At 38.0% G+C, this 22,597-nt stretch overlaps 1 protein-coding gene across 1 annotated transcript in view; it reads right to left on the bottom strand.

Moving 5' to 3' along the window:
* Positions 1-22,597, bottom strand: part of LOC121317581 (malignant fibrous histiocytoma-amplified sequence 1 homolog) — a 43,149-nt gene that overhangs the window by 1,873 nt on the left and 18,679 nt on the right. Inside the window, exon 2 of the mRNA XM_041253675.1 lies at positions 159-435. Within this exon, the coding sequence (XP_041109609.1) occupies positions 305-435 (131 nt within the window). The 3' untranslated portion in view covers positions 159-304. The remainder of the gene's footprint in view (positions 1-158; positions 436-22,597) is intronic.

Below are 22,597 nucleotides of genomic sequence, written 5' to 3'. Positions count from 1 at the left end.
ATTCTTAGTAATTTAAGTGAAGAGTGAAATGTTTAAACATTTCAGACATTTAAGAAAAAAAAAAGTTTAAGATTCAACAGTATGACACTTTAAAGAACTTGTCGCCATGCAGTCATCCCCTCCTGACCTCGACCACGTGTTTATTTATAGCACCTTACCTTTCCAGGTGAACTCTCACGTTGCTGTCTCACAATAATGTGTTGATTCCAGGGATGGTGAGGATGTGTGTGTTGGCCAAGTGCTGAAGCGAGGGAGGAGGTGGCTGTGCTGAAGGGGGAGCCGGGGGGTTCACCTGCAGGGCTGCTCACTTCAAGCAGGGGCTGACGACAGTTGGGGTTGGGGGGTACACCAGGGCCACGTTGACTCGCTCGCTCCCGTTCTTTGGGCAGATGATCTCCGTTACTCCCTCGGGCCGAGGTTGACTCAGCAGCTCTCCTGAGGATGTGGAAAGAGACACATCAGCACTAGGCCTTAATTCATCCTATGCACATGTCACTGCTGCAGTTTAAAGGCCTTTTAAATCTTTTTTTTCTTTTTTTCCCCAAGAAGGTCAAGAAATTTTGATTCAGCTGAAATGTAAACCTTTGAAAGTTCAATGTGGGGCCAACCTGTATTTGGAAAACTGTCAGGATTATTTTTTCTAATTTGTTATGCAAATGATATCCTAGACATGTACTCGGTGCTCTTTTTTAATCAAAGGTAAACATATTCAGATCTGTTGAGAGAAAATGTGTATTTATTAGTTTGTTTTGTTACATGTTCACTCCAGGACTCACTGTAGCCAGCCAGAAGAGGTTCTTTTTTATAGGATACCGAAATGGAAGAAGATTGTACCTGAACTTCACAATTCTCACAAGCAGACTGTAAAACCAACATACATTTACACAACATTTAAAACAACAATTGCATGGGTATTTCAAATGGTTCAACATTGTTCAAAAGGCAGAGAAGCCAGCATTAACACAGCCTCTGAGTTATGGTTCCACTGAGTAGGCAAAAGAATGTCTTTCAGACTCCTCTCTGACCCTAGTTAATGGACTGGAGACATTTTGCTGATTTCAAAGAACTGTTACACATACATTTTTAAAACCGTCAGCAACATTAGTTAATCATTTGATTGACAGTGCATGTACAGATGAATATGAGACAATGATACTGAATCAATGTTCTACAGTACAGTAATAGTCCACCTAACTAGTCATGTTTGCTTTTGAAGCCACCAGATATGTAACATCCCTGGAAACAATCATAGATAAGAGAAGCTGTTCAACAACCTTCTGTCTGGTAGGACCTTTTAGATCTGAACAAGTCAACAAGTTTCACATGGATTTTAGAAACTATGTAATCAGCAAGCTAAGGTCAAAGGTGGTCCGACTCAAGTACAGACAATATTCAGCGATCCTTCATCAATGTAATCTAGTTTTACCTCAGCTTTTGAATACCAAGCTGTAGATTATACATTGGCATGAGGCAACTGAAACAGGAAGCCATTTGTTTGATACAAAGTGAACACCCTTAATGAAGGCATAACATGCAACGAGCTCCAAGAGATACAGCGATATGTTGGCAACATAACTGGGTGTACTGTTGGAACAGGAACTACTGCAGAGTAATATATTTTTAAATAACTAATTTGGAGGTACAATACTGTGTGTTACTCGATATAAATAATTAGCAGGTACAATACTCTGTGTTTACCTCAACAGTGTCCTTTTGTGGTTGGAGGTGTAATTCCCAGTGCTTAAATTTTTTGGCATTTTGATAGAAATTATTCCAAAATAAACCAGCAGGAGGAGTTGGATATCACTCTTCTGGCAGTGTTACTGGTGATGGGGGCTCAGTGGTTTACAGAAATGTGTGAGTGAATTTGTGTGAATTTGTGCACGCGGCTTGATTTTACTGCTGGTAATTTCCAGGCTTAGTTACTGTAACAAGCTACTAAAATGGAACATCACCTGCTTCTGCATCCTAATCATTCTGGAAAACATGTACATTTTACATGCAAAAATCAATTACTAACAACTGCCTTATTATTTTCATTTAAAGAGCAACTCAAAATACTGGCTTATCCGCAAGGCTTACTTGTCCTGTGAAACTTGTTTTTTAGGGTAGTCTCTCACTCTAAGCCATAACATATTTTCTCACAAGCTTAAGTCAGTTATTACATTACTGTTTATAGAGCTCTGGTTAACACTTATCACTTCTAAAAGCTGTATAAAACAGGTGAAGGGGCTTGGTAGCGTTTTTTTGTAAATATGCTCATTAAATTGATGTTTGTGGTAATGTCCAAAAGATAATAAAGTTAAATTACCCCATAAATAGTATGCATAAACCCATAAACCTGTATTTGAAATTCTGAATTCACATCAATCTAGGCTGTACAGTATATCAGTTCCACAGGCTTGCTATAAAGGTCTGTCAAACAAACTGAAAGCCTATCCACTCCACCTGCAGTGCATGCTCCAGCTCTAATCAGGGTGGGGGGATCAGGGTGTCTGGCTCCTGTACATCTCCAAAGCTTGTGTCTGATTAGGGTCATGTCTGAAGACCAAAAAGCCTAATTTCTGTGTTTTAAACCGGCAATATCAATTCACTTCAATTAAAAAAAAAAGTAAACAGAAAGTTATACCGGAGTATTATTGAAGTATTTTAACAACCTTTTTTTTTTTTTTTACACAAAGAAACCCATGGATTTCAGCATTGTGACATTTTGAATTATATGCAGTAGGTAAAAGTATATGCAATGATAGTCCAAACCTGCCAGCATTAAGTCAGACAGCAGTATATAATGCATAATATATAACTCTGCTGACTGGTGGTAGATTCATGCTGTAGCACTCAATTGATTATGTGGTCTTCTGGGAAATAGGCCAATCCCTCAAATAGTGTGCTTCCTTTTCACTGAGTGTGACACTGATTGGCTGTTAGACAAGAGCAACATCCAGTCACTACAATTAGTCCCTCTTTGGAAGATGGACACAAGCAGACATTAAAAAGCTGAGTGTGCTCATGAAGAGAAGACTATCCTATTTTTTTCATCATTTATTTTAACTGCTCATTTTTACTTGTAAGAATGCAAGAGCTGTGCTTTAACTGTGCTTTTAAGGCAAAGTGAACAGGATCTGTACAAGGGAATTTGCTCTGTTCAATTATCGCTCCTGTTGCTTTCCTTACTATCTGTATCAAATAATCTGATTTAGAAGACAGCCTATTAGCACTCCTAATTATATCAATTTGGTTTCAAGGGTACGCTTTTTTTCCCCCAATCATGTTTTATGACACTTTTTGTTAAGACTTTAACTCAATTTACATTCCTGCCATCACTCCACCAGGTGCTAAGCAACCTGCTCAGTGAAGTCACCATCTTCTATGGCAGCAATAGCAAAGACTTACAAGGACTCAGAACATGCATTGCCGCTAATAGGGAATACCTAAAACAAAGCAGCACAAGAAAGCCCTAACATTAATTCATTCACAGTGTCCCCTGTTTTCCAAACTGGTTTCATTTACATGTATGGAAGGACTTGTGTGACATTTTATAAGTGTGTCCATGGAAATAAAGCCTATTTCCAGGGTAGGCAATGATAAAGCCATGAAACAAACAGGATTAGAACACACCTGCTAGAAACAGCGTATGCTAGTCAAAACAGCATGAACTGCAGTGCTGTATGTGCCACTTGCCTTGGCATTGCACTCAGCATTGCAAACAGTTTGCTTCATTTAAATAGAAGAAAAAGGGCTATTGTCTACAGAGAAGAAAGAGCCTGGATCCTACAGGGCTAGAAGGCTTATTCTCAAAAAAGCCTGGAATCACAGCCTGCTCTGCACATGCTGGATTAAGAAAGACTGCTATTCAGATGGTCCTGTCAATAAAATCTATTTGTCAGTCTAAGGACAACAAATATACTATACCCTCCAACGAGGATTGAGTATAGAAAGATTGGGCGTGGGTCATTTGTTGCTTAGTAAGTATCTTGGTATGCCTGGATAGATAGATAGATAATCGTCTCCTTAAATAAATATGCAAAACATCTGATCCACAAGTGCACTATTAAGATTCACTTGCTTCCAATGTAGAATGACTGTGACGTGTAAAACGTGCCTTAACGCCAATATGGACATCTTAAATCTTATCTGTATCTGTGTCTTTACAGATATTCAATACAAATCCAACCAGCTTATTTGGAATTTTACATCTAATTCTGATGTTAAAAGGCAAGCTGCTTTTATTAGGTCAGCTAACCCGGCACCAACTAATTTCAGCATTTTACTACCTACTGTTGGGTCATTCTTAGCATTAAGTTTACTTATTTTGCGTACACTGTGTGTCTGTCTGTAAAGGAAAATGTGGGAAAAACAAAAACCTTAAAAAAGGACAAGAATTCAGGGCCCTGCTTTGTATTGCCATGGTTGGAAAAGGCCTGGTGAACAGGTATTAACAGGTAGATTTCACCATATACAAAAACACTGCTCCAATGCATTACCCACTTCAATCACTGACTCCCTAATCAATCTGTCTCCTCATTGTCAAAAAGCTTTTAGGAGCTATCAGTACACTATTCGTTTCTGGAGACAGTGATATTCATGAATCATGACTAATGCATGCACAGGCAAGACAGTCTGCACAACAGCACAGGATGAGACTGGCCTTGTCTGATTTTGCACTGGTCTCTAAGGTTGAACTGCCATTAGCAACACATTAAGGGGCTGATGTAAGGATACATGTAAAGTGATTTGCGGCTGCAAAACACCCATATTGCATCCAAAATCTGTGTTTTGTGGTGTATGTAAAGAATAGGTTTCACCTGCCGTTTTGTACCTGCTAGCAAAGTACCACTTTGTCATCATGAATCCATTTAAATGATAATGAAACGTAAAAGAGTATGGAATTGGTTGGGGATTGATTTGCAGGCGCAAACATTATAATGAGATGTAAGGATTTTGCCTAGCACTTGGGAAACTGCTGACCCTCCAAAAACTTTGCATCTCCTCTTACAAGGTGCAAACCACTGTAGAACCGAGTAATTAAGAGCTGTATAAAATCACACACCTTCAGAGACCTGTCAATGGCCTCAGGATGGCTGCTGTGGTACACTTTCTGATGCGGCAATGCTTGGCTCTTGTTGAGGACAGGCAGAAAAACCTTCGATAGAGAAGGGCAAGATGGAGAAGACCCTGCATATTCAAACCCATGGTCACTTCTTTGGGATGCCGGAGAATGCGGTGGTAACGCATTATCGTCTCACTCTGCAGGTCATCCTAGAGCTAATAGCTGAATTTCACCTTTTCATTACCTGAGTGACAGTGTTGTAACTCCTACAACACTGACTTCCTCCCCTATAGAGGATCACATGGCCTATTTGGTAGCATAACTGATGTTGGCCAAATAACTCAATTAATTGCTGAGTGACCTCAGCCACAAGGACTCTCAACTCCTCCTCAGAAAACTTATTTTCTTTTCTGTGTGCCAAGAGGACTTTTCTACCTATCATCTTACATATATTTTTTTGTTTAGTTTGATTTTTGTACTCCAGAAATCTCATACAGCTCCTACTGTTCTCTGTACTCCTAACTCACCTCACCTCTAGGCTGTAAGTGTGGCCGCTAAATAGCCAGGTGCACAGGCGGCGTATTACCATGACTGCGGCTCAAAACTTGTGCGCGTTGAGTAATTTGCATTGCTTTTAAGCTTACATAGGCTGCAGTGCAAAATAATCGCCCAGCCGCTAGGCTATTTTGATTGTGCAGCCCAAATTTTTTTTTTTTTTTGCACTACACCTATCCATACATCAGCCCCTTAGTTTTTCCATTAGCTTTGCTCTAAAAGATGATTAATCTGTAATAACCTAGAATGCAAATTTCAAGGGTGTATGAAATTCAATTTTGATTTTTAAAGTGATTCTAAAGAATTATGCACAGTTATACACTGTCATGAAGGTGTTACAAATGTAGAAAATGTCCAATTCTATTAAATCATTACCGAAAACAGTTGCTAAAGAGATTTCCTCTTTCAATAAGCAGCTGTTCCTTGGTGTTAGCATGTGATCAAATAGATTATTATTCTTTTTGACAAGTCACCAAGATGAGATGTGTCAGAAAATTATCTGAACGTGAATGTGTCTAAAGAGCTGCATCTAAACCACTAAGTTCAAATCATAAATATCCAGCTCCTCGGTTCAACTTCAGCAATGCAGCTGTATGGCTTTGGTTACCCACTGGGCTCTCCTGGGTAAACAAAACTAACCTAAATGCTATAAGCTAAGAACTGTAAACATCATGAACATCTCTTTGTTCTCCTGGGTGAATTATCCAGAGATGCTGGCAGCAGGCTGACCAGACTAGACGCCTGCATACTGTAATGTGTGTGTAAAAAAAATAAAAATATCTACCAGGTATAGTAATCCACTGCATTCCCACATTCCAGATTCATACTTTATTATTTGTTCCTCAGCGACCTCATATTATAAATTCCAGAAAGGCTATTCGTACTATATAAGGAAAACTGAATGTTTACTTTCCTGACTCAAAAAAATGTACTTCATGTTCCTAGTGAACTTCCTGTACAAGGAGCTCCTGAAAAGATTCCTGCCCTGTCTTGGCAAACCACTCACAAGCCCGTATTTTTTTCAGATTGAATCATGGCATCTAGGAGTTCGCAGGGCACTTCCTTGTTGTTAAATGAACCCATCTACTAGAACAAAGAGAAGCTCCAGCTGTTAATGTTCACTGTGCTATGGGTTGCATCCCAGCAGCCTGACAAAAATGGTCATCTGCTCTGGCTACTGAGACATGTGTACGTGAATGAATGAAACAACATAAGATAAAATTGACTGTACAAAAACTGCCTGTTTTATAACCCCCATAAATCAAAAGAATTACACCTTTCTGTCGCTGCGTATCTGCTAGTTTGTGTATGAAGTAAAAATAGAATTCAGTGTATCTGGGGCACGCCCTGGGTCTTGTGGGCTGCTTTGTGTTTGATCTGCCTGGCTTCACACTGCTTTCTACCTGTTTTACATTGTACAATCTTCCTAACATTACATCATTACATTTTTTTTTTCAATAGAAGGGGGTCTGTGTGACCTTGCAGTTCTGTTTTTGCAATGATTGGAACAGTAACTGATGCAGGGCAGCATTAGTAGTGTTTCTGGGTCACACCGCACCCGATCTGTCAGACAGCCAGAAGAGTTATAATCAGATAGTCTGCATGGTAGTTAGCATGCAGTAAAAGGCACATCTTTCTTTATATGTACATTACTCATTTGAACAATGCATCACTGGATTTGTAAGCCCCAGGCTTGCTGAGAATGTGACCTCTGGCCTCGACAAGATTGTCCCTTGATAACACAGTGGTAACTTTTTGACTACGGCAAAGAAAATAGCCTTCTCTCAGAAACAGCTACAATGCATCACGCTGAACTTCCATTAGTTATGAATACATTTCTGTTTCACCTGTACAGATTTTGTTTTATTCTGCAGCCTGACAGCTAATTGGTTTGCATTCCTATAAAGCTTGGCAGACTGAAGACAACTGGAACTAGTTTATAAAACACTTCAAGGGAACAGTCTTCTAAATCCAGTCTACAGAAAATAAAGTGAAAGAAAAAAAAAAGTATTAATCATTAAGATTAGCTGAGTATACTGTTCTGTCCTGAAATACTGTTTTGTAAAAGTTAGAAAGAAGACAGCTAAGATATCTGTGTTAGCTAGCAGCCTGCTGCAAGCGCTTTGTGAAACTGACCCTTGGTCTACCACTGTGCTGCCTCCACATTCCAAACGTTTTGTCACATTAATCTTTGTATAGAGCTTTACAGATTAGCCAGGATTCCATGTTCATGCAATGTCCAAAATGATGTCTAATTCTTGACAATACTTTTATGTTTTTTTTGTATGTATTTTCACGGGGTAAAACGCAACATTACCTTGAAGTCCTGAGCAATCTCGATAAATACTGTACAATCTTTAATGGTAATGGGATAGGCATTAAAAAAGAGCCTCCCATTTTAACTGCAATGTTACTTTGAACTGAGTGTAAGTGACTCTGCAGCAGCAGTTGTTGATGCATAGTTCACCCCCTAGTCTCTGCAAGTCACTTTGGAGAAAAGTGTCTGCTATGTGAGCAATTAATAATAATAACTACTGTACAACAATGACACATGTATTCTACAAGGTTCTTTATCAACTCAGCACATTTTTTTCGAGGTATCACACTGAATCTGCAAATTAACTATGCTACTTATACTTTAACATTAAATTCTTAAATTTAAACCCATATGGGCACCTTTTTTTCTTATTTTTACTGTGATTGGCTGCAAAGACAGCAGGGCTAGCCAGAGTTTGGATAGTTTGTTGTGCTGATTTTTCTTGTGTACAGTTTCCTAGTAACTGAAGATATTGTATTCTGGGAGCTGTAGTTGTTAGTGGAAGTTTTAGGGGAGGCGGGGGAGGGGAGCTGAAAAGCTATGCAGAACAATTGCTGTGTGTATTTTTACGTATAAAATTTAAATTGGAGGGCATATTTCAGATTCTTGTAATGTGTAAATACGGCAGGTATGCAGCCTATCTGGACCGCTGTATGTATGTGTGAGAGATATTATATATATATATATATATATATATAGACCTTTGGCGACATATATAATTGATATATATTCTATATATATATATAATATATATAATATATTATATACTCATAGGGTGGTCACACCAAATATGGATTTGATTTAGATTTTTCTTCTGTTCACTCACTTTGCATTTAGTTAATTGATAAATATAATCTATTAACATGTCTATTTTTGAAAGCATTCTTACTTTACAGCATTTTTTCACACCTGCCTAAAACTTTTGCACAGTACTGTATATAATGTTAATTTAGTTAAATCAAGTCTCACCCAACCTGCAAAATGAAAAGGTCACAGGGACAGTTAGTATCTAAGCTTGGATTTCAAAACAGAAACTAACAGACCAGTTGGCAAGCAAGACAACCCTTTGTTCCAGTGATTTCAACTCCAGAGCCAAGTTGAGTACTGTATTTTACCTTTCATTTTTTTCCAAATCCTGATATTTAATTAAACAACTTCTCAACCTTTTTCTAAACAAATAGTACTGACTGTTCTTCATACCTGCTTCAGTTAAGAACTATTTTGTCCATTTTCATCTTGCACTATACAAATGAAAAGGGGGTTGTCAGAGGGCTAGTGGAAACTAAACCCACCATTTTTCTTTGGTTGTCCCGCACATCAGGGGATCACCCAGACTGACATGAACCTGACTTTGATCGGCACAGCGCGGCAAATCATCAAGTGAAAGCCTATTGCAATTCAATCTGTTCTGCACACATTCCAGGGCCTTTCCCTTTCTGTGGAAGAACAGAGCTTAGGCTGCAATTTTAGATCACCAGGCATGCAGCCAACATGCCTCTGCAACGGCTTTATCTTTTTTTCTAAGTTTCTTTTTTTAACAATTATGAGAAGCAACACATCTGATTTTGTGCCACTGTGGGACACACTGCATGCAAACTGACCGTTAAACAGGAAATGCCTTAGAATAGCCACAGACAGACAGCACTAGTAAAGTCAATTCACTCACAAAGTAACTACAGTATGACTCTGGTAGCTACAATATTAATTTACTCACACTGCCTCAATCGTACTTTTTACTAGCAAATGGGTTAAGACTACCCAAACTCATTTCACTTACAGTATAACTCAACACTGCAATCAAACTAGCAGTCTGCCAGTAAAGCGGAAAGCTAGTTTCCATTGAACAAGCTGCCATGGAGATTCCACAACTACACTGTGCATGTGACTTTCCATTACAGTCTGATTCAGACTACTAGCAAGAGGCAGAATCAAAATACTCTTGAATGTGAATTTTGACAAAGGTAAACAAGTGCTGGAAGGCACTGACTGATCAGGACCACAAAGGTTTGTGAGTGTCAAAACATTTCATTTATATAAGTTATTTACTCCCAGCTTGTACACAAACAATCTTGTGGTGTTTTCTGGAGTGGCAGATACACAGGTTTGGTGGGCTTAGACAAATGTTTGTAGTAAGTGATATTTTATTTAATTAAAAAGGAATTAAAGCTATGTATTCTTTAGCAATAAAACAAAGGTTGCACTGGAAATATGACATGGCAGCATGCTCTCAATTAACAGTGTGGCATGGCATTTTATTTAACTAGGAAGCTGGATCTGTTTCACTTTGCAAAGGCCAAGTTACAGAAGAATTGAAGAATTGTGCATTCAGATTTAGCTAGCTTGAGGCTAATTGTTTCAGTTACTGCTTTGTGTACTTGAACAAAGCACTCAGATACACAGGGTACTGTCCCTATTATCACTATTCTTATTCACGTGTAAATCTTATACTTAATTTTCTTTTGTTTTGTTCCTTACATAATGTTTTTATTCATATTTCTGAATCCCACTTCAAAGTATCATGCACATTACAGTGTCTGTGCACAGAACACATGCGTGCACTCAGTAGGTCAATAACATCAGGAGTTAACCTCCTTCCAAAGCAAAGTCATTCATATTTAACAGAATTCCCATTAGCATGCATCCCAGCAAAGGTTATATCACTGGACACGAAATGGTGACAGCTTAAAAGCTTTGCTATTTTAACTAGTTTTTAGCTACTTTGCATAGGCTGAAGCAGGTGAATTTTTGGACAGTGGACCCTGTTCGCAAAGCTGTAACTCATGAGGAATTTAAAGATTGTGTTTCCTAGATTTTTGTTAAAGAACAGTCTATGACAGGTGAATAAATCTTAAAGCTTTGTGAATAAACCTTTTTCTCATAAGGGTGGATTGAAAGATCAATCATGTGAACATTTCTGAAATAAATAAATACAATTGTTAATTACAAGTTGTGACCATGTGCATAAATGTATTTCCGAAGTAAATGTAACATGACAGCGCCTTCACTGTACTGCCATTTAATCACTCAAGCATGGAAACATCTTGTTTTCAAGGACAAGGTTAAAGTGTAGCTAACAAAATAATTTCATATAACATACATGCCACGCACTGCTATTTTATATCTGAAATATGCCATTTTATAAGAAACTTGTTGTATTAAATATGCATCTTTTTAAAACACGATATCTGCTACAACACTAGATTAAAGACATTTCTGTTTGCAAGCCCGGCTTTCCGCTAGTGTTACACTTCCTTAGTCATCCCACCTCTTCAACACCTTCATTGCTGTTATTAGCCAGCGAGCAACTTCCCCTATTGAGTGACATGTTTTGCAACTAGTAACATGTTTTGACCACAAAGACACTGACCAAGGACCTGAAACAATAACAGATTTCCTACAAATAAGGCAAACGAATAAAAAAAATAATAACTTGGTGTGGTATAAAATGAAAATACATGTTTGCTGCTATAACAAGAGATTCTTTTGAATCGATACATTTCCAGACTTTATAGCCAATGGAAGTGCACAACACATAATGTCTATGTAATTATTTTCTTAGTTACAACCACTATAATTTACATTCCTCACCTAAAAATAATGTTCTGCAGGCTACAGACATAGTGAATCAATGTTAAATCAAGCTCTATTGTCTCTGAGGTGCGTCTGATGGAAGCTGGTTAATAATTCACAGATTTGTACACAGAAGAGCCATACAGGCAGTTTCATCTGCTGCCAGGGAACCTTTCACTAATGCATTTAGTATAAGGAAGTTGAGATTGGGTTGAAGCCCCATTATAGTAGATACAGTACATCAAACTTAAAAGAACAATATCAGTCTACCTAGCTATTTCTACCATGTTATCTGAAGACCAAAATGTTGTAGCTAATTATTAAATTAGTGAGTTATTAGTTTACAATTACTTTTCTTCTTCATTAAGTATTTCTAGTGATTGATGAGTGTCTTGTTGGATCTTGAGTCTCCTTTGCTTTGTAAACCTGTTGCATTGCCTTTGCTGTGGTTCTGGTAACGTTTTGTAATTATTGTTACATCCCAATGCATTTTTTGTAAGGTCCCTCAGATCTTACAAAAGTAGGGTCTCAACAACAATAAAAAAGGTTTTGGTCTAGCACACATCTTAACAACAGCAATAAGGTCAGAAGAGCTGCTTCTCTGCTGTAGCAAGGACTCGGCACTAAAAGGCAGGTATAGGTACCGTGCATAAATGCACATAAAAACCTAAATCCCATTAAAAGAATACTGGCAATGTGAAAATGTCAGAATAAAAACTGATATTTTACATCCGGGTTACCCTAAGGTTGCTCTGGTGTCTGCAGCATCTCAACCAAGTGAGCCTCAACTTGAGCCTGAGCAGCTGTTACATGTAAATGGTATTAGCCCAGCTAAGGATTAGCACTGCTGAGTGTTAACTCAGACGGTGTTCTGGCTCTGACTAATGGGGAGGAGGGAGGGGATCAGGGATTGTTAGAGAACAAGGAAAACGAAGAATTAACATATGAATAATATCTAATATAAGAAGCAAGTATTTACAGTTTTGTACTCTGTTAGTTTTGCAGAAAAAGTGGCAGAGAAGGTATGAGGAACTAATAAGTGCAATACTGCATGAAATAGTGCCAAGGTCAGAAATCGGCCGAATCCACAAGTCTGTGCAGAAAACAACAGTGACAGTTTAGCAGCTTAAGAAACCACAATTACCCAGTGCTGAAAGGACCAATACACCCAAGACAGCATAGTTTAGGCATAGTGTGAGAACACAAAACAACAATTACAAAACATAAACACAATCAAGCCAGAACCAGTTTACTTTCTGCAATTGCAACCTTTAGATCACTTTAGCCCACAACACGTCATTTTCTCCGCACATGGGACCCTCCGCAGGTGTAGCCCACACGGTGCTGTCCCGTGGTGATTGGACCTGCAAAGGAACGAGGGAGGGGAAACACCCAGGTGCAAATGAGTATTAAGAGTTTCTTTCTTTATGCAACTTTGAATCTGCTTTGCTCTGTACTGGGAAAACGATTCCCTGCATATACCGAATAGACCAAACTAATATCTGAAGAAAATAACTATGCATTTCTTTGCATCACAACAAGAAACAACTACTCACTACTTGGAGATTGTGCCGCCCACCTCCCTGCCATAGCGATAAAACAAACAGAGACCATGATACTGTGCAAGTTAATTATGTTTCACCTACACGCACTGAAGACAATGTTCTTTTGGAATCTAATGTGATAAGTGCAACTGCACAAAGACCTTGTGTGTCTGCTCAGCGATCTTTAAACACAAAAAGTATGAGATTACGTGAGCAGGTCTAAGAGCCTTGTAGTCTGGCACTACTTCGTTATTATCATATATATATATTATATATATACTTATATATATATATATATATATATATTCAAACAGAGGTTTACTCCTCAGGCCAACAAACAACTTTTTTACTGAATGGCTACTTTTATAACTGTAGTAAGTGCATTTCAACTTCATCATTCCAGTTTTTGCTATGGCCTTGAAACTATTTGTGTAGGTCTGATAACCCCTAGCGGGTTGCTAGGTGCAATGTGATTACAAGGAGGCAGCATTTAATTGAAACATGTTTTGTCACGGTTATTTAATTTAAACAAATCCTATTACTTATCCAGGCTATTGCATGGCCAACTTGCTTTATTGGAGGTTAGATTTTCAAAATTAATGCAATAGGGCACCACAATTGTGATGTCATAGACATAAACAGTATCTAGCTTAGTGACTGTACCTGTTTCTAAACAAAGCTATGGTTACAATGAGCATGTGCATCAAATACCAAACGCTTAATTAAAATAATAACAGGTAATATTATGACAGAACTTTTTCATCCCTTACTGTAACATTAACTATATCTGGCTTTCAAAGAAGGATCAACACATACATTTTCTCTATGACTTCTAAATCTTCTCACAATACAAAGAGTGAAAAGATCTCTCAACAACTGTACAGCATTGGGAAAGGGTACTTATTGACAAACTGGCTGTTGACCACGAACAAGATTAAACCTGTGCCAAATGTGGTCGAGGGATATACTAGGTAATTGATAGCCAGTTAATAAACGAGCACCAGCGCTTACAAACCAGCATTCTCTGCATCTGAGTCTCTTCCTGACTACAACAGCCTGGCCAGTGATGCAATCCTTACCACAAGTATACATGATATTAAGTACAAATTCTAGATCAGAGATACCATATTTGTAAATACATTTCTGTCTAAAACAGAGTAACAACAATCAATAAGACTGAGAAGTCAAGATGATGACAACTGAGCTTATTCGGCATACTGGTGTTGTCATGGAAGCCTTTAAACCAGGACCTGCAAGTTTAGATGTCTGTAGGTTGAGTGATAAATTGAAAGATTTTCTGAAACAAAATTCCATGTTTCAGTTCCTGGTCAGTCTTTTCAACTTCTTTTCTTTTACACTGAAATGAAGGAATTCAACAACGTATTTTTAAATCCAGACGAACAGCCCGTTTTCTTACTAGCCTGTAATCTTTTAAGTTTTCAGACACTTTTGTTTGCCTAGAAAGTTTATATTTACCCTCCAGTTTATCTTTAGAATCCTCTGGATAATATTTTATAGATCCATTTCCAGGTCATAAACTTCTGCACAGTACAATTTACAGTACAACCCTCAAGACTCAAGCTGCAGTCACACAAGAAAAGGATACCCCCCCCCCCCCCCCCCCCCCCCCCCACCTTAAAGTTAGAAGAACCTCCAAGTATATATTTTACCATGACAGTAACATTACTGAAGAGAACCTTACATTTGTTCATGCAAATTTCATTGAACTTAATACGTCTGCACTGTAAAGCAAGCACAAGACTACAGCTCACTTACTTGAGTCAAACTCTATAACAAGGACACAAGAGAAGTTACCTCTGAATTAACAGTAATTAAATAGCTGTGATTGTAGCTGCAACCAAAGATTTCAGTTGAAACTTACACCCGTCTTGTTTATCGTTATTCCAGGGAAGTATTGCCTAGTTAATATATAAGCATTGCTATATTCTATCCTGGATGTTTTTTTTTGTTTGTTTGTTTTTGTCATGGCTTGTGCTTTGTGTTGCTGATATTTTGCTTTTTGCAAGTGTGTCTGGTCATGACAAAAACAACAAACAGTTTTGTGATTAATCGTTAATATATGCACAAAGGAGGATTAATTAAAAAAACAAAAAAAACAAGGTGCTGAATTAAATAACTCCTATTAACTATATATAGAATATCCTGAAGGGAAGCTTCTGACTGGGTTATGTATGTAGGCACAGCTGTTGTGATAGATCAAAGACAGAACAGCATTTCTGTTGAAAGGCAAGTGCTTGTGAAGTATGCTGTACAGTGCTACGCTGCCTGCTTCAGAGGTGGGATTAATAGACACTGAAGGCATCCAGGCATGCTACTTCTTAGTTAACAGTAAATAATGTAGGTACAGTTGAATCTACAATACTGAGGGAAAATAACAGGGATTGTATTGCAGGATTTCCTTTGTAGTTGAAAAAGATCATATACATTGCTTCCAGAATTTTTAAGTGTATTCCCCTTTTCACAAACTTTGAAATTGCATTGTCCACTCATCCCTTAGCTGCACATAGGGTAAAACTGCATCTTTGGCTATTTTCAGATGTAGTAAAAAAAAAAAAAAAAAGAATGCCCAAAGGGAAATACTGTACACAACATGCTAAAAGAGTTATCCTGAATCTTTGATAATGCCCCTTCCTATCTCCAATCCCTCGTGTCTCCTTATATTCCCTCTCGCCCTTTATCCTCTACTGGCTGACTTGTTATGCCTTCTCTTCCTCCTGTACTCGCTCCTTCTCTTCCCTTGTCTGCCTGTGGTGGAACCAGCTACCGATTATCCTCAGGACTGTTCAGTCTTTTACTGCTTTCTGCTGTCTTCTCAAAACCCACTTATTCAATCTTTATTTGTAAATTCCTATTTATATATCTTCTTGTATTTTCTTTAATTATTTTGTATATATTTTTGTTTATGCATTTTTATTGCCTGTAATTTATTTACTTTTATATTTTGTTTAATCTTCTGTAAGCTTTGGATAAAAGCTACTGCTAAACAACAACAACAACAACAACAACAACAACAACAACAATAATAATAATAATAAATCAGGGAGCTATGAAGAGGCTGATGGACACTTTCGCCTTTCCTTGATTAACATACATTTGAAACAGGGACAGGAACACAAAAAAGGTAAGAGTGGTACTTCTTGTTTACAAACTCCTAGCCAGGCATGACAGCCTCTATCAGGAGCATTCTGTTACTTGTTATACACACTTTGCAAAAAAGCATTAATTATACTTTTTTTTTTTTTTACTTTAAATATTAACATTACAAAGATCTCGTAAACAGTAAGCTGTATCTCACAAGTAGGCTTAATTAGATATGCATGTGTCACAAAGACGGCTGTAGTGGGTGACGTCAGACCAGAAATGAATACACAGCACTGCAAGTAAAATAATGAATGAATGCGCTAAAACAGGACAAAAACAGGACACGGGACTGGCAACGAAAACAAAGAGACAAACAAAGAGGGGGGGGTCAATTTCTTTTAACTATGTTTCTTTTTTTTTTTAGACCTCTAAGTTAAGAAAATAGAAAAAAAAATGTCAGAAAAGCTTTTTGTATTATTATTATTTACAAATAAATGATTACTATTATTATTATTATTATTATTATTATTATTATTATTATTATTATTATTATTAGCATTTATTCATTATTAAATGAATAAATAGGTGTAGGTGTTTCTGTTTCAAAATACACAACTTACTGATGCGTCACGAGGACATGTCCCAAAAGCAATGAAAATATGAGCGTTTGTAGAACCCTGCATAATACCTCTCAGATCTCCTGCCAATAAACTTGAAGCCCTGAAGACATGTCACGTTATTTGGGAGATGTTCGGTTATGTGTGGGTATCCCCCAACAGATGAGAGAGACACAGAGGTTGAATTTGAAACACCGCTCAGGCAACCAGGTTCTATTAATAGATTTGAGGTGCAGTGGTAGGTGGCCGCCCCTAGGGTACCAACAATAGCAATCCTAGTGCGGAAGGACATATACAAAAACGTACATACAAAAAGTAAAAAGAAAATACTGTGGAAAAACAACTAAGAAATCAAAAGCTGGCCAAACACAGGCCAAGCGCTGCTACAACTATAAGGGAGGTTGCCCCGCTATAGGAACCTTTGCCCTGAGACACATCAAAATAAAACTTACATGGGGTTAAAATGACCCTAAAATGAATCCCTGTTCTAAAGTATCAGTTATCTCGGTCTACACATGGTAATAAACCCATAACGCATCCTGGTTACACACAGTTCTGAGGATTCTCTCCTCCTCCTTATTAAGCTCAGACAACACAAGATGCCCCTGCTGTTAAGCTTGGTAGACACATTTGTCAAGGTATTCACAGGATTCAATTTTTTTTTTGCTAAAATAATGTAGTGTTATAAAAGTGGCTACAGGCATAATCCTTAAATCAACCTTCCAGTTTTCTGTTTGCTAAATTCATGAGTAGTGTATTGCAAGCAACACTAGCTTCTGCTGCGTCAGTGGACATCTCCTTCCTAAAAAATTGGTACGTTTGGAGGGAAACAAACTGAGAGGTAGATGTAAGTATAAGCTCAGTGCAAATAACTGAGGATGCAAAATTCAAAAATTCGCCCTATGTAAGCTTAAGAGCAATGCAAATTACTCAACACGAACAAATAATGATCCGCAATTATGATAATTAGAGTCTCAATGAGTACATCGGTCTATTTAGTGGCCGCACTTGCAGAGTTAGGGGTACAGAGAGCAGTAGGCGCTGTATGACATTTGTGGAGCACGAAAATACAAACCAAACAAAATACATCAGAGGAAGGGCAGCAAAGTCCTCTTGGCGCACGGAAAAGAAAAGAAAAGCTTTCTGAGAAGGAGCTGAGAGTCCTTACGCCAAGCCACAGCCAACATCAGTTATGCTAGTATCCTTAGGGAATGATATGTATTGGCCTGTCATTTTTAATATGACATCCTGAAATTTACCCATCCCTCTGGAAAAGGTGGATTGGGCTATCCCTCCAGACATTCCGTGGTCTGAAAGGAACCAGAGGTTAAGTATTGCAGAAAACACAGCACTTTCACATTTGCAGGGATAGCAGTCCCTAGATTGCCGCTGGGGTCTAGCTCATCCCTCAATTCAGCTATTAGGATGACCGGCGTAGTGTGATGATTTAGCACTACATCCTCCAGCATCCCCAACAAAGTGACCCTGGGATAAATGGGTCATTCCACGCCAACTCAACCAGAAAAGGGGTATTTTGTTGCCCGACCGAGTTCAGAAATTCTAATAATTTTCTTTTAATTTGCCCTTCAATTTGTGCCGTGGCAAAGGACAATCTAAAGTGAAAAATCACCCTGAGCTCAACTTAGACGCTACCCTCATGTGTAGCACCTTGTTCGAACCCCTAAGCACCTAAAAAGTTTGTCAAGATTATCTATTTTGTGTGTTTTCTATCCGTTTGTACTTTTCAAAACACACCAAGGTGAGGTTTTGGTAGTTTCAAATGTGTCACTGTTACAAAGAAATCTAAGTTCCACACGCAAGTTCATAACCCCTCAGCTTCAAGCATACCCTATCACTTTTTACTCCAGATCTAACCCCAGACAATGCAATTTTGAAGAATAATGCCAGTTCAGTTAGGACTATGTGTTACTTTAGCCTCACCAAAGTGGCCATAAGCAATGGTAGTATGATGGCAGCATCCAAGTTGAGCCCAGGGTGATTTTTCTGGTCAGGGTCACTTTTTCACCTTAGGTTGACCTTTGCCAGGTCACAACTTGAAGGGGAAATTAAAAAGAAAATGATTAGCACTTCTGAACTCGGTCGGGCAACAAAATACCCCTTTTCTGGTTGAGTTGGCGTGGAATGACCCATTTATCCCAGGGCCATATATATATAACTAGCATTTCTGAACTCAGCGGGCCCAAAAACCTCCAGCTGAATTTTTCTACCAAAATCTGAGATGGTCGGACAATGGCTCTGGTTGAGTTGGTATGGCATGAGCCAAATACAATAGAAGCTTTTGGGGGGAAAGAAAACAAGACAGCTTCCCAATATGTGGAGAACTGAAAGAAATCCTTCACTCAATAGCACAACCAAGACATCACATATGATTCACAATATTACATCCTGTTTGAACTTTTCAACAGCTGAGGGGAAATGAGGAGTAGCTAGATAAGAAACTACAGCACAAGGCAGTGGTGGACCTAAAATTCAGAGTTCTGTCTTCTGTTAGCACATACAGGATCACAGCACTTCCTTCCAGCAAAATATCAGAGACGAGAGGAAATTCCAACGATAGTTATAGCAGCTGTGGCTGTCGGCTTAAGAATTACCCTTAAATAAACCTGGCTCACGAGGGCCACTCTGTGACACACAGGCAGGACTTCCAATCTATTCCCAGAATGGCTACAAAAAACAAATAAAAGATCAAAATATATTACAGCTACATTCAGTAGGCTGTTGCAGAACAAAACAGAAATGGCCCCTAAATTCTGGCAGTCGTATGGCAGTATATCCCCAAGGTAGTGCACCTAATGCATTGCCCCTGATTATTAAGGATCCTTAACAAGGGATAATCTGTTTTACCTGTTTAATATCCTATTATGAAGGATCACGACTAGGGGAGTGCAAATGTAATTCCTGGCCCTTGGCAGCTGCGAATTAATAAATGTCTAGGCAGGGTGCACAAATTACAACTGCACAAAATCTTTCACCCAGCTCCCTTCAGAAATAACATACATCATCTTCTGCATAACTCAAAAGATAACTTCTGCAGTACTTCCTGTACAGCAGTACAATTAAACAGAAGTTATGTGTAAAACATGCAAATTTGCCCTGGCACTATGCTTTTATAGCAGCAAAAAGGGAAACAGGAGAACTCCCCCTATTTACACGGCAGACCATTTCTTGGCTCACACCACAATTCAGACTACAAAAAGTGCTGTGTCAGCACTGGAATGCAAGCAGTGAGCACAAAACAAGAATAATACACTCATGAAATTACACACTAGGAAGGAAGAAAACATATGTTTGTACAGTGGTCAAAAACATACATACAGTATTTTTGCTCAGTATGTATTTGATATTTTTTCTTTTATTTATTAAACGGTATAATGAAAGTTGAGAGGCATAAATATGTATTATTGATGTATGATGAGAAACTTTACATCTTATTTTTAAATACGTAGTGCAGTGGTTTACACATAAATGGAACACGGATGTAATTTACTGTAATTGTTGATGCAACACAACTCCAAATCTTTATTCACACAAAAGGTGCCAGGCAAGAAATAATTCAGACATGTAGGGGCTTGTTTTGAGTTGCTTCTTATTTGTTATATGGCTGGTTTCACAGGCCCAGATTAACCCCAATCTTACACTACCTAATGTTAACACAGGAAAGGTAGTCCAACATTCATGTTAACCAGGGTCTGTGAAAACAGTTATTAAAATGGGTGGTTTTTTCCTTAAAAAAAAAAAAAAAAAAGGAATAAAATGAGTAGGGATCAAAATGGTATGGAGTCCTATTCACAAAACTTTCAAGAACTTTTTAAAGAAATGTTTAGTGAAGTGTCTTTGTAAACATTCTCTCTATCTCTATACACACACGTCAGTAGGTTAAACAGTTTTATAAGTGGTGCAAACGTTAATAAACCAAAAAGGGCTTTTAAAATGGCTTACAAACGGCACAATAAATACATTATTTAATAGAACCATTACAGTATGTACAAATCCCTAGTAAATGCAGATTATTCTACAAAAGGCAATGGATCTACTCAATTGATTTAAATAGAGATGAATGTAAATACTGCCATTATTAGATCTTTAAAATAGGACTGCCCTGCTTCCATACATTGTTAAATGTTCAATTAACATAACCTTCATACACAAAGAGACGCATAATTATCTAAAAGATGGTGGTATTTAGATCCGCCATGTTTAGGTTATTTGAATAGACTCCTTTATGTTTTTCCAAAACATATTCCTTTGTATAAGCAGGAGAAGCAGGTGATCTGACACTAATTTTGAGCAGTGAGGTTTTTTTTAACAGACTGGTTACTTCATAAATCACAGCTTCTGCTTTATTTAACACCACAGAACTAGCAGCTGCTAATTACCCTCAGACAACATACCCTGCAACTTGATTTAGTCAGCACAGATGGGGCCCACACTCTGAGAACTGTGGCTTAGTATAGCTTAGCTGTATGTAACTGTCCCCGCTGTCTTCAAGGGGTCATTTGAGATTCCTCTGCACCTTTTTTCTCATTGACAGAAACACGCTGAATTTCAATGGCTGGCCTGGAAAAGGTTGAGTGTCTCAGTCTGTGCATTGTTCAATTAAAAACATGTGGCCTTGTGTTCATTGTTTATTCTTAACTTACAAAGTTTTCGTTTCAAATAAAAATTCATAATGTGAACCATGGTTATTGACTACATCAAACAGGACAAACTGTTTATTTGGTAATTTCATCCTAAAACAGATACATTTTCATGCACAAGGAAAACAGCACATAATTGTTCCTGCTACTCTGTCTGAAAATGGAAAGTATTAATATTTTATGAGTGGTGTCGCTGTATTAATGGTCTGTCTGAGTACAAGTCAATAAAATGATCAATATGAGCAGCTATAAGTGAGTTGTGTCACAATCTCTACCGACTGGTCAAAGACAAAAGGTTAGTGGAAACACCCAGGTTTACTCTGGGAAACAAGGAATCACGACAATCCAGAAATATATTTTTTCATATTTTATATGTGTGTCAAACTCTGTACTAATTTTCAATTTAACATGATTTGGACAGTAAAAAGCCACAAGGAAGTGGAAATCTATTTTTCTAGGTTCCTTATCCCTGTAAAATGGCATTACATACTGAAACTGAGACCAATTGAATTGTTCAGTTATGTTATCTACAGCACTAACTAAAGGTCAGCTACAACCATTACCATTTTGTCCACATGACTACTGTACTTCAAACACTTCCTTGCTTGATAGTCACTGCTTGAAGCAAAATTCATTTGCCAGTATAACAGAAATACAATCACAATAATGAAGTGCTTTTTAAAAAGCCCCTATGCTGCTGAGAACTAACAGAAAACAGTTTGCACTGTGGTATTCATCAGACAATGTTAACTCTTTCCTGTGCGATTTCACTTAGGTGTTGATTCAATCAAACATACGACACTACTTTAGGACATGTGTTACTTCTCTGTTTAATGGGCGCTATTCAATAAAAATTTATCTCTAAATCCTTAGTCGATAACAGAGGTTATACTATCCAGTTCAAACATGAATCACTGTTGGACTGACTACATGCTTTCACATTGATGAAAAACTATGATTAATCCAGATTGGCTATGATGGAATCAGTGCAATGCTGGAATATATACTTGTGCCTGACACACATTGACGTAAGTTTATATGCAGTTTGCTGTAGTTTCAGGCCATATCCCTGGATAATTACAGTACAGAACTTGATCACACCATGGTGACTTTAGTCCTTCAGATTGCCACTACAGCGTGGCATAATATTCCACAAGCCTCCAGCTAAATTAAGAACAATCCTC

This window comes from Polyodon spathula, chromosome 1 (genome assembly GCF_017654505.1).
Source record: "Polyodon spathula isolate WHYD16114869_AA chromosome 1, ASM1765450v1, whole genome shotgun sequence".
Taxonomy (NCBI): Eukaryota; Metazoa; Chordata; class Actinopteri; order Acipenseriformes; family Polyodontidae; genus Polyodon; species Polyodon spathula.
The sequence above is the reverse complement of the archived record's forward strand: the minus strand, read 5'-3'. Positions and strand labels throughout refer to the sequence as shown.